The sequence below is a fragment of the Sinocyclocheilus grahami genome, unplaced genomic scaffold (assembly GCF_001515645.1).
Source record: "Sinocyclocheilus grahami isolate Dianchi unplaced genomic scaffold, SAMN03320097.WGS_v1.1 scaffold297.1, whole genome shotgun sequence".
NCBI classification, from domain to species: Eukaryota; Metazoa; Chordata; class Actinopteri; order Cypriniformes; family Cyprinidae; genus Sinocyclocheilus; species Sinocyclocheilus grahami.
Window position 1 is genome coordinate 1153666 of NW_015505476.1, and position 12922 is coordinate 1166587.

Consider the following 12922-nt stretch of genomic DNA (forward strand, 5'->3'; position numbering starts at 1 on the left):
GTAATAACTGCTGAAAAATACAATTCAAAAAAGAAAACAGTTAAATAATAAATTATAATAACATTTCACAATATTACTGGTTTCACTCATTTTTCATCCAATAAATACAGCATTGGTGAACATGATGGACTTATTTAAAAAAAAACAGCTTAATAATTCCAATCTTTTGACCAGTACTGTATTAAACAAAGAATTGTATGTTATGACGTAACATTCTGAAATGTAGAAACACATTCACACACAATTTGCGCTTTGGACTTGCACTGTATTTCTCCTAAAACTCATGACTGCATAAAAACTGATCACAGGCAGCTATGTTCTTTGCAAATGATCCACGACAAACACAAGAGCACATTATTATTGTGGTCTGGCTAATGTATTACAGCCTCTAGGTATTCCTAAATTTACCAAGCAAATTATTAAACCATTTATTTAAACATAATACAAAACACAGAAATGAAGTTGCATTTACTTGATTTCTTTCTTATTTATGAACTGTTTGCTAACAGCCACATATTACACAAAACATGATTGTCTGCATTAAATATTTCCTCTCTTTAAAAGCGGATCAAGTGGAGATCTTTGATGAGGTGCGATTCATTATAGGATTGTCAAACAGTCAAGTACACACGTACACATTTGATGAAAGACACTGAAAGGCAGAGCCTTGTTTAATCGCTCAATGTTAAACAAAAGGTTAAAAGAACAAACGTGAAGAATGTGGTTTCGTCAAGCAACAAACTGCTCTTTGAGTTGTCAGTTATACAATACAAAAAAATAAAACTACTTATAGAGCTCCGGCAACATAAACACAAGTGTAAAATAGACTTTATGTGTGACTGCAGTACAAAAGCTCTATAAATTACTGTATAAAAAGCAACAAACAAACCTGAAAGCCTGAGGCAAGAGGATCAACCCTCTGCTTTGATAAAAAAGAGATTTGTAAGTCTCCAAAAAGCTTTCCAAAATGTCTCACAGCGGTAGGGTGTGAGGGATGCAGTCGGTTTTCACACTACCGTCCGCTCACCTCGACATTTCCTGCAGCTGCCGTAGACGGCGGAAAGCAGATAGACGCCGGCGGTGAGGCATGCGAAGACGGAGGCAGTGAGGTAGACCTTGTACAAGCAGTGATGTTTGTAGACATCCAGGTTGCAGTAGGAGTTCTTTTGGGTTTTGTAGATCATGATCCCAATGGTGGACAGATACAGCAGAGTGGCGGCAACGTCGTGGATGACGTTGCTTAACAACCAGCGTTCTCCTCCGACGATGGGAACGAGGTCCTGCTTGTCCAGAAGCGTGAGGATGAAGATGGCTAACGTGAGGAACCAGAAAAGCACGGCCACAAACAGCACATAGTGAATGGAGCCCTCATACTTGTTGGCTGCGATGGTGACCCAAACCCCGGCTCCCAGGAGGATCTGGAGGACCCGTACAATCCCGATAAAGCTCTTGAGGAATTCCAGGAAACTTCTCTTCACCTGTGGCTGCGGGGGCATCTCCTCTTTTTGATGAAGAGATCTTCTCCTGGAGGTCAGGGTGGGGGCTGTTTGCCACAAACAGAGAAACAAGGAGAAGAAGGAGCCAGCAGGAGAGGGAAGGAGCGGCTGATAAGGGTTTTGGAGGAGGAGAACCCTGCAAATGCACACAGAGTGATTCTTCTACTCGGCCCCGGGGTTTTGAAATGACTTCTGTCTGTCGGTCTCTTCCGTTTCCTGTGGTAACTGTTGAGTCGTGTCTCCCTCCCCCTCTTTCCAAGCAGAGAGCAGGAGGAGAAACAGAACAGAGGGCAGGACTTGAAACACTAACCCTTTCTCCTCCTCCTCTTCCTTGTCGTCCATCACTCTCTCAGTCGGCTAGTTAGAAAATTCCTGTGTGTGCATACAGTGGCCCCAAAAAGTGTTTGGATACTTTAGCTACACTAAAGATTGTGAATGCATTTAAATTAAAAGTAAAAAACAACTAACTTGGTGGCATTTATTTTAAACAAGACATTTTTAGGATAAATATTTCTAACAAAAAAAAAATGTTATTATAACAGTAGAGTAAGTATTTGCTTACTTTCTGCTTGTCATATGTTGGGAACTGATTTCATATTCACTTAAAGTCACCTTTTCATAGCATAAAATACCCTAGAAAAGTTCTGAGAACATGTTTAGCCTCATTTGTTTTTAAATGCCACTTTGTATGGGGTTATATTTCTAAACACATTACTTAAAAACATTGAAAATCATATGTTTTACACTATTGTTCCAAAGCCTGTACATTTTTTAATGTTAAGTTTCTTATACTTACCAAGGCTGCATTTATTATGCAAAAATACACTTAAAAATACAGATATTTTCTATTTGACTATATTTTTTATATATTCTTGTGATGACAAAGCTGAATTTTCAGCATCATAGTCCTCGGAGTCACATGGTCCTTCAGAAATCATTCTAATAAGCTGATTTGCTGCTCAAGAAACATTTCTTATCATCAATGGTGAAAACAGATGTGCTGCTTAATATTTTTGTGCACATTCCCCTCCTCAATGGTAGTGTAAAAAACACCCTTTTTACCTTATCAAAATGAGCTCTGTTTTCAGCACGTTGTTCTAGTCCATGTTGCTTTAAATGTTAATGAGCTCTGCTCCCCCCGCCCCTCTCTTCTGTGGGGTGAGGAGCAGTACTGTTTACTTTAGCAGCGAAACTTGCTTACTATTACTTACTATTGCTTAATATTAGGAAAGGCAATTTGCAAAGATTCATAAAAAACCTTATACTCACTTCTTGTGTAGATGAAGCTCGATCACGAATGATTTGCACGAACAAAGATACATTTAGGCAGATCGGGGATAGGTGCATTCCCTTCAGCGGCTCTGATGTAGGGAGTAAATGAGGACTGCTATGTTCATTATTACATCCATCTACAAAACACCTCAAGCGCTTAATAGGAGACATTCTTGTCTTCCCCTGCACGGCATTGACACAATGACGGTCTGATGACAGCTCACTCAGGGCAGGTCTAAGGTAAGACGGCCTTGTCAATCAACTATCGTGGGAGGGGCCTCTGCAGAACTACCAGGAATCTCACAACAGCCTGATTTGAGAAAGGGGATTTTAAAATAGGGATTTAAAAAAAAAACACTGGGTGGATTTTTATCATTATAGGATGGTTGTTTGCACTCACTTCCAACACACATTTATGTTCAAACAACAACAACAGTGAATTTTGCAACCAATGACCCCTTTAACAAAGATTGAAATATGTTCTCAGGACAATGATATTTTTCATAAATGTTAGGTTGGGGCAAGTTGTCATATTTTATACAATTTAGAAATTATCATTTCTATTGGCAAAAACAAAAAATATATATATATTATATATATTATATTTAATATAAAACATACTTTTTTACTGTACGTGTGGCTACAAAGCTTATAATAGACGTTTTATTGGCAGTTTTCCATTGTGACAACTTACCTCACATGTACAGTAGTGTAATGTTGTTAATCACAAAAGTTGTTTTTCTTCATCTGTGAAAGTATTCAAAAGCTACAGAAAATGGCTTTTGGATACATTTATAAATAAACCTGAGAAATATTTACCAGCATAAAAAAGTGTGGCATGACATCTAGCCCCTTTACTAAATCTAAAACAAAGCATTAAGGGATCTCCAAGCTTATAATTTAAGTCTGCATCAAAATGCGTATTTGTCTCTCAATTTCTTGTAGTTGACAGTATTCTGCGTTTCCCAAACACACTCAAATTAATAAATGACTTAAAACCATTTTTTAGCTAGTGAAAATACGTGTGTTCTAATAATTTTGGCCACCACTGTAATTTGTTTTGAAAACATCTGTCTGTATATAAATGAAAGCACTACTAAAACATCCTGCTAAAAGCCAAAGTTTTCAATAACTTTCTACAATATACAGAAGTCATGTGAGGTTGCCCTATAACGCTCCTCTTGTGCTTCTGTGAGAAATAGTTCAGAGGACATTGCACCACACAAAGTATGCAAAAGTTCTGAGAGCATCACTGTAAACTTTACATTACAGGAAGGTTATTCTTTCTAAAACATTAGAAGCTATTAAACACAGAACCAAATACTGCAAGAAATTGTGCAATTTTTTTTTTAAACCACTCAAAACAAATTTGATCCCACATACAGCTTGAAAAACTAACAAATCTGGCTCTTTTCCATGGTGTACAATATGAAAACAAAGAATAACAATAAAAGATGCTGTAAATTTACAGGGTTTAGTAATATGACCCATTCATTAATTGTTGTTTAGTCTTTAAACTCATAAATTGTGATCTCTGAAAAGCTTTTCTCTCGCTCTTATTCTGGTCATTAAAAGTTCATTGCAAGAAAAGGCTTATAAGGTCCTGGATGGTGACTGAGTCAGTTAATTTAAGTTCAAGTAAGTCCTGAATTTTTTGGAGAAAGAGGCCATTGTATCCTCTTCCTGCAGTTACAGGCCAATGTTTATGTCTCAAAAATAAAACAAAGTTAAGCGTGTCCTAGTCAGGGTGCTACAAATATAAGCAGCAAAATTTCCGTTTTAAAGTTTGCCGTGGATTGTTGCAACATACTCTAATCTCTACAGTGTTATGCATCCTCAGACAGATATCATTCCCTGAATCATGTATAATACAAACATAGAAGAAAAGAGCAATAAGGACTTCTCATTTGTGATCAGGTTTGTGTTGATGATGGATCTTTCCGCTAGATGGCAGTCTAAGTAAACGTAAACCAGTTTTCTTGAATATTTAGACTAAGGCTGGGGTGCTGTTTCCCACAATGTAATGTGATTAGTGTCTATTTTACATGTGGCAAGTGATCCAGAAGTAGCATCAGCCATGGTTTTGGGTCAAGGTTTGGTTAGGCCCCTGGTGGGAGATGGCCAATGACACAAAACTACTTCTGTACAGAATCTGCACACAAAAATATGGTTTTAACATCTTTTTCTTGATTGGACTAGACTGACAAATGTTTTTACACAAACTTGAAAAAAAAAAACTTCAATGCTACTTGCTGAATTAAACGTGCAACATAATAAACTCACAATGTCACTGTCTGAAACACTTATCCATACATACAGTTTTAAATATACAATTTATTTTCAAAGACGATGCAAATAATCCAACACACAGCTCAATAATAAGAACAGACTACTAAAAATAGGAACTGAATCCCTTCAGCAATGTAAATTCTACATACATTGATATACACTCAGTGTTAAATAAGTAATAGAGAACAAGCTTGCAGCTCCATTCTGACTGACCTGGCTTTTACTTAGCCATTATAAAACAAAGTCAGGTTTTAAAAAAAGTACTAGGCTGCTACATTAACCCTTCTGGAAGAAGGTAGGAGGGCAATGTTTATTAGCATTTAATTCTTAAACAGCAAAGTAAACAAAATATCCTCAAAACTATATATTCTGCTTTGTGTGCACACATTTTCTACTTATGTCGTCAGTTTTGGTCCTTGATGCACCAGTACCTGAAATACTTGAATTATCAATAGTGGAAATGATTGCCTTAAAAAGGATCTAATGAGGAGAGAACTCTAGCGGTGAACTGGAGAAGGTGCAGGTGTAGATGTGATAAAGGAAGCTTCAGGCATCTGCTCTCAGTATTTCATAAATTTTCATCCATTTGTGCTAATCAGATCAATGGCCAAACCCTTTTTAAAATAGCAAAAATGCTCCCTTTCTGTCATGGATGAAATCAGGATGCATAATTCTTGTTGTTATATTTTTAGATGTTGAACAGCCTAATTCATTCATACATTCATGAAGAATAATCCCTCTTTACCAGCGCTGGGAATAAACAGAAACAGTAAAAAGAGATAAAGAGTATACAAATAGAATCTTCAAGTGGAATAAAGATCTCTGAGGTTGAGCAGTATAATGTGAGGTGCATTGACTGGTGAATGTGTGACAGCTCCATATAAGCTACAGTTTTATTACAGGTAAGCGGGAGCAATACAGTATGAAATGTGTCAATGTTTACAAGCATTCTGATGCCTGTATATTTTACCTTTCATTACTAGCTCATAAACTGATACTGTAATATACCATTAAATCTAAACCACATAATTCAATTCAATTCAAGTTTATTTGTATAGCGCTTTTCACGATACAAATCGTTGCAAAGCAACTTTACAGCAAATTAAGTTTCTACAATATTTAGTGATAGCTTATCAGTGGTGACTGTCAGTTAATGTACATATGGCAGAAATGTACATAAGGATTTTTAAACTGTCCTCATTAAAGAGTTATGAGCCATAAACCAAACCAGCCAGCTATGAGGTAAATCACATTACAAACTTTGATTTGAAGCAAAAAAGGATTTAAAACAGACAAAACGTCAGGTTTTTAGACAGGTACTTAACGACTTTGGGTAAGAACTAGGGCTGTCAAAAAAAATCGAATTTCGAATATTCGTCGAATTTAAAATAAAAATTCACATTCGAATGCAAAAACATTGCATTTGAATTTTATGTGTGCATCAGGCAGCCATCAGTGGTGCACGAAATGCGACGACGATGTAAGTGTCATTACATTTTAATGCTTTTGTTAGCCTATCCAGTTGAACCCACTAGATTCGGCCCTGCTACGTTGTTCATTCAAAATATTGCGGAAAAAGAGAACATCAATGCTGAGATGATGTTGTTTACCTCAAAACCGAAACCGAAAGCCGTTCACACAGAACGCATATTTATCACATTTTCTAGAGGGACATCTATCACCGTTACACTCGCGTCTCGCACAAGAGAGCCGCATGTTTAGAAATCCATGTAAAATTAATGTAAGTTTTGCCTCTTTGTCACCATCTCTGTTTGAAAACCTGGAATTGCAGCTGTGTGCTGAATTATCTAGCTTGCGTGGGTTGTGAGTCGGCATGGCTCCTGAATCTAATGTTTTGAGGAGTATGTGTGTGTGGCAGTGAGTCACCGCACCGGTGTGGATATTTACTGTACTTCGCAATTACAGATTCTAGCCTAAGTCTTGGAATATGACCCAAATAAGAATTTTCACCATATATTGCCATCTGAACAAGTAAGTAACAAGTCTGCCACGTTTGTTCTGACCAACTGAGGAAAAAAGCATTACCATAAATCTCGCTACCAATGGTGATTTAATCTAAAGATCAGTTAGCTCATATCACATCAAACTGTTCAAATTATTATTATTGTTATACTTTATTCTCAAATTATTAATGTTAACAACATCAGCATTGGTGACTATGAGTAGGCCTATAGTGTGTTATTAGCGTGTAGATTTCAATTTCTGCACAGTCTAATCTAATTGTCATATACTCTTCGAATTTCATATTAACAAATTCTTTTAACCCAAAAAGCAAATGATGCTCCCTTCGAACTGGTTTTCTTTAAAATACAAATCTTTGTAATCCCAGGCTATCTGTAATCAGAAGCACATTTAAAACTGGAATATAATTTAATTTCATTCACACGTGTTTCATAAACACATAATCCTTTATGGATTACAATCCGCCATCAAAATGATACATTTAATTATTCTGGCTGCTGTGAGAAAAGTCTATAAATGATCCGCCACCTGCAGGATCCTCACATGCGATAGCCTAGTAGCTGGGACAACTTCTTTATGTTTACAGACGTGACGTAACGACGCAGCGGCATGCTTGAATTTCCCGCAAAAACCTACCCGTACCACTCAAATTAGAAAACGTTATTATAAGCTGACCGTTGTGAATCGGGCTACAGTTAGGCGATAGTTTTGAGCACTGGCTGGTTATCATTTTTAACCAAAAAAAAGTTACGGACTGCAGCTTTAAGTACAAAATTCGAATTTAGTTTTTCAGCCATTTTGACAGCCCTAGTAAATAACTACAATCCCATGAAGCACTGCGAATGACAATTAAAAGTTAAAAATAGAGAATAAATATAAAAACTGATACTGATATCATTTAAAGATGTTGATTATGTATGGGAACCATATGTATATCGCATTTATTTCAAAATATGCACATATATGAAAATATTCAATAGTTTGAGAGCATAGAGAGACAGTGATTTGCAGTACTTTATGGGAATGGATGCTAAAGAGCATTTTTGCCATAATTTTTTAATAGGATTTCTTTGTAGAATGATGGGTAATGTGGTTTCTCACCAGGAATTTCACTGTTAAACACTACTCTTGAAAAATGTTGAAATAATGCTGACATTTTACTTCAATCTTATCATCACTTCACTGGTTGCCAGTTCATTTTAGAGTTGATTTTAAAATCCTTTTTATTTGTTTACAAATGTTTCAACAATTTGGCGCCCCCTACCTCTGTACTTTATTAGTTTTGCACAATCCTTCCAGAGCTCTGAGATCAGGGACACAAAGCCTTCTATCTGCTCCTAGGTACAGACTAAAGCAAAGGGGACATCAAGTATTTTCCCCCCATTTACTTTAAGTGAAGAATGAAAAGTCAGAAGAATTCATCAGAATAACCTGCACTGCTATCTTCACATCTTTAGCAGGCCTCAAATTCCCGGTGACATGAGGGTTTGTATATGTGTGCAGAAAAATACAGTGAATATGATGGAACCCTACACATCTTACAGATCCTCTGGAAATGCCATTAAATATTAACTCCACTGATGGTCTACTGATCTCTGATGCTGCCTTAACAAGGACTGGGAAGCAGAGAGGCTGGTAGACCCCATACTGTCCTTTTTTTTCTTTCTTTCTTATTCTCTCTCTCCCTCCCTTACGGGTCTGACTCTGCTGGTTCTAGAAGAGGTCTATATTTATCCTGAGAGAGAAAGAGATTGAGTGAGAGGGAGCAGTGACTGCAGGAGGCCTGCAGTGCTAAATACATCCCTCCCATCACTTTATGTAGTACCAATGTACTGATTTCCTCACAGGAACATAGAACGGGATGAACGTTTCATGTCATACCATTTAAATGTCTCATTTTACTCCTGTGTGTAATAGTCTTTATTTCAAATATGTCCTCTATGAGCATTGCTTTGGGAATGAAGCACGGATGAAAACAGTCAACAAGAAATCTGCCAAGTCAAAATAAGCCTCTGTGGATTTATGGAGGCGTTTAGCTGGCTGGGTAAAAGATGTATTTACACATGTGTGAATACATTCAAACCAGTACACACCCATGCAAAAACACACATACTACATACTTGTGCTTCTAGGTTTGAAGAACAGCTGAGACGAAGTGACAGCGAGGAGAAGAGAAAAGGGAAGGAGAGGAGAACAGATGAAGACCTTCTGAGCTGGGTGTCATGTGGTACCACGCTGTACTATGAGCCTTCGAGGAAAAAAATACACTCTCTGTAACTACTATCCAGGTTGCCATAGCAGCTATTACAAAAACTAGCAAATCTCAGAAAGCAGATTTACAGTATTCATTTGAAGTAATCTCAGTTATTGGGAATCTGATATGAGACACTTGGAGCAAATTTTGCTGTAATGAGTGTCTTAATGCATCTTTACACAACTGAGTTAAGTCTGCTTTGTGTCTGCTCAAAATTCTGTGTAGGGACATAATGCTGCATTAAAGTCATACTAAATTATGCCAGCTCTGACCCACATCAGTCCCCAAGTATAAGGACCATTGCTGTGTAAATGGATTTATGCACCTCTGAGCAGCATTAAACAGTCTGTGTAAAGACACATAAATGCCACTTCAGAAGTGCTTCTATGCCACCTTTGCAGTGTAAATTCGGCATTATACCACTTATTGGACATGAACTAAACCAAATAAATAATGTCACACTTAGGCCTACATATGATAACAAATACCATTAAATTAAGCAGCAGCTATAACACGACTGCAAGGTTCACCTGCTCTGGTGAGTTTTATCAGTCTTTTCCGCCATTCTTAAAGGTACTTCATCCATTCTGCTTTTCTGACTAAAGGATACTATAGGCTAGACATTGTGATGTAGGCCCACGCTTCAAAATATTCAGTGATTGCTAGGCGCAGTAAAGCTTTACACCATAAGTTTTATACTCACCAGCTTCCTTGGCCACATTGTCAATACAATGCAGACGAAATAAAGCATCCAAGGCCTCCAAAAGATTTTCCAACCTATCTCATTTCAGTCAGGTGGATGCCAGCATCCCAAGAATATCAGTTTGTTTATATCCAATACAACATGAAAGTAAAATTGATATTCTAGAGCTAATATTCCACAGAAAATAATAGTTTTAAGCGGATCCATTTGAAGAAGCAATTAGAAAACCGTAAGTCTCAACCTGTTAGAAACACCTGTTAAGAAGCTGTCTGCCTGAATTTAACTAACCTGGGTGTGCACTGTGCAGTGAGCGATATATACAGTAGGTGGCAGGAGGGTGGAAAGATTAAAAGTCATTATATAAACAGTCAACCCAAAAATTATTCAGACACCAGATATTTTTTTTTTTTACTAGTGTGTGCACACTACACTCTTAAAAATAAAGGTGCTTCACGATGCCATAGAAGAACCTTTTTGTCTAAATGCAAAACCTTTTTGTTCTTTGTGGAACCAAAAATGGTTCTTCTATGGCATCGCTTGAAGAACCTTTTGAAGCACCTTTATTTTTAAGAGTGTATAGTTCATTTATGTAAGTGAGGATAGCAAAATAAAGTAAACCGTGGCATATTATGCCCAAAATTCGTCAAATTCCAAATATCCAAATTATTCATACAGTGGACTATACCAGTAAAATTGATTTAAAAAAAATTTGGGACAAAAATTATTCCGACACTTTGACCTGACCATGTTTTGCTTAAGTGTTTTTCTTTACTTGCTAAAGCCACCTTTTTACACCACAGACTAAGAAACAAAATTAAGCATTGCTTGGTAATTGGTTGACCTAAATTGGAATTATCTAATTGTGCACTTAAATTTAACAGCTGACAGCTTACACCTATTCAACCTAATTCATTACATACCTTTCTATCAAAGTTATCTGACATTATCAAGATGAATACAGAGAGAGAGCTGGGAGTTGACTGCCAATGAAAAATACACTATATCACTGTATATGGCAATGAAATATCACTATAGTCTCTGCATAAGGCAATAAAGCTGTAGCCTCCAAGTATCAAAACTGGTTTGAAAGTGGTCTATTACTGACAGAGACCTATTTCAGCTTGACAGAGTCCTTGATCAACGTCAAAAATGAATTCACTCATGCATGATGAGGGAGTATGTATTGAGCTAGAAATGGCTTTTGCTACTTCCAGACCAAAAGAAAACAGCTGATAATTTGACAGAACAAGTCAGAAAAAAATTATAATGCATTGCCGCTTAGGGCTTTCAAAGAAAATAATTGTATTTCACATTCAAGGCCCACACTGTGAAAATGCCCAGTAGACTTCAAAGGTAAGTTTTTCCTTTGACTTGCCCCTCCTCCGGCCTGATGCATTCTCACAAAAATGCCTAAACACACAGAGATGCTTGTTTATTTTCCCACACACATATTTCTGGATACACACATCACCACAACTTTCTTTTCTCAGAGCACAGTCCACCTCTCACCTCTCCACACACACATTCAAACAAGAGCACGTAATATTCGCCAAAAGTACTGGCTGTGAAATTGGAAGATGTGAGCGTGCGGCGAGCATTTGGACACACAGAGCTCACGGCTCGGCCCAGGGAGTTCAATTATCCCCCAGCCTACCCTGACATATCAACACACAATTATGCAAAACGGAGCTTTGTGACACTTTGGCTGAATTCCCACTGTTGAGGGCACCTGATTGCCTCTTTTTGAATCTCTTTTTATCTTACTCAGATAGAGGTTCTGTTTATCATCCTATCAATAATGAACAGCATCAGTTAGATTTGTTCATTTATTTGTGAGGTTTCCATTTATTATGCTTATTCACAAATCAGAACGCTGTATGCACCTTTTAAAATAATGTTAGTCTTATGAAAAGTTATTTAATCATACATATTTGGCTAAATCTTAATGTAATATATATAATAATAATTAATATTGGTATAATATTCAAGCCAGGGTTTTAAAGCAGGAGTGTGTGGATAAAGCTATTTAATCATACTCATTTGGTTATCATAATTATTATATAATATTCAAAGCCAGGGTTAAAATCAGGGGTGTGTGGACCCCTGGAGGTTCATAAAAGTACTGCAGACGTCAGAACATGTTTAGCATAATTTCATAATGTTTGTTCATGTTATTTCTAAAACATGTTACAGACAATGATATTTTCATATTATTTATACCTAATTTTATTTTCATATATTTAGATTTTATTTTTATTCATTTTTTAAGTTTTAGTTAATTTGTTATGTGCTTTTGTCTTTTTATTCATTTTTACTATTTAGGTTCAATTTATTTTAAGTTTTATTTTCATTTTATTTCATTTTGTTTCAGTTTATGTATTTCCAGTTACAAATGTAACTTGCTAAGGCACATTTCTCTCTCTCTAAATATATATATATATATATATATATATATATATACCCAAATGGTTGTTTGACAAAATTTATTAAATATATATTCATTTTGTATATTACTCTTTAATGATTTATTTTTGTTGTTTATTCATGCTTCTAAGCGTTTACTTTTCTTTTTCATGTTTAGAAATTAAATTATTATTATTATTATTTAGTTTTCCTGATAATAACCCTAAGAACATGTAACATTTTTGTGACCAAAAAAAGAAAGAGAGAGACTTTTATATATTCTAATTTTTAACATCAGCATTGTACTGCATGGAGTTCCAAAAGAAGTCACAGCTCTCGGCTGAGTGCCATTTAACATGTCTTTCAGTGTTTCTCGGTCTTCATTTCTCTCTTCCTGACAGCATATCATCTGCTACGCTCAGCTTTGTGTCACTTGTGAATCTCACAGGAGGAGGGGGATCAGTGTTGCAGTGATACTCCAGGGCTCTGATACCTACCATCCTGCTCTCACAGTCTTCAACT

General features: G+C 36.4%; 1 protein-coding gene across 1 annotated transcript; it reads right to left on the reverse strand.

The window, feature by feature from the left end:
* Positions 1 to 643: 643 nt before the first annotated feature.
* On the reverse strand, positions 644 to 1853 carry marveld1 (MARVEL domain containing 1). The gene is given in 1 exon segment (XM_071582432.1): positions 644 to 1853. A coding segment is annotated over 1 exon segment (831 nt). The 5' UTR covers positions 1839 to 1853; the 3' UTR covers positions 644 to 1007.
* Between the last annotated feature and the right edge of the window lie 11069 nt (positions 1854 to 12922).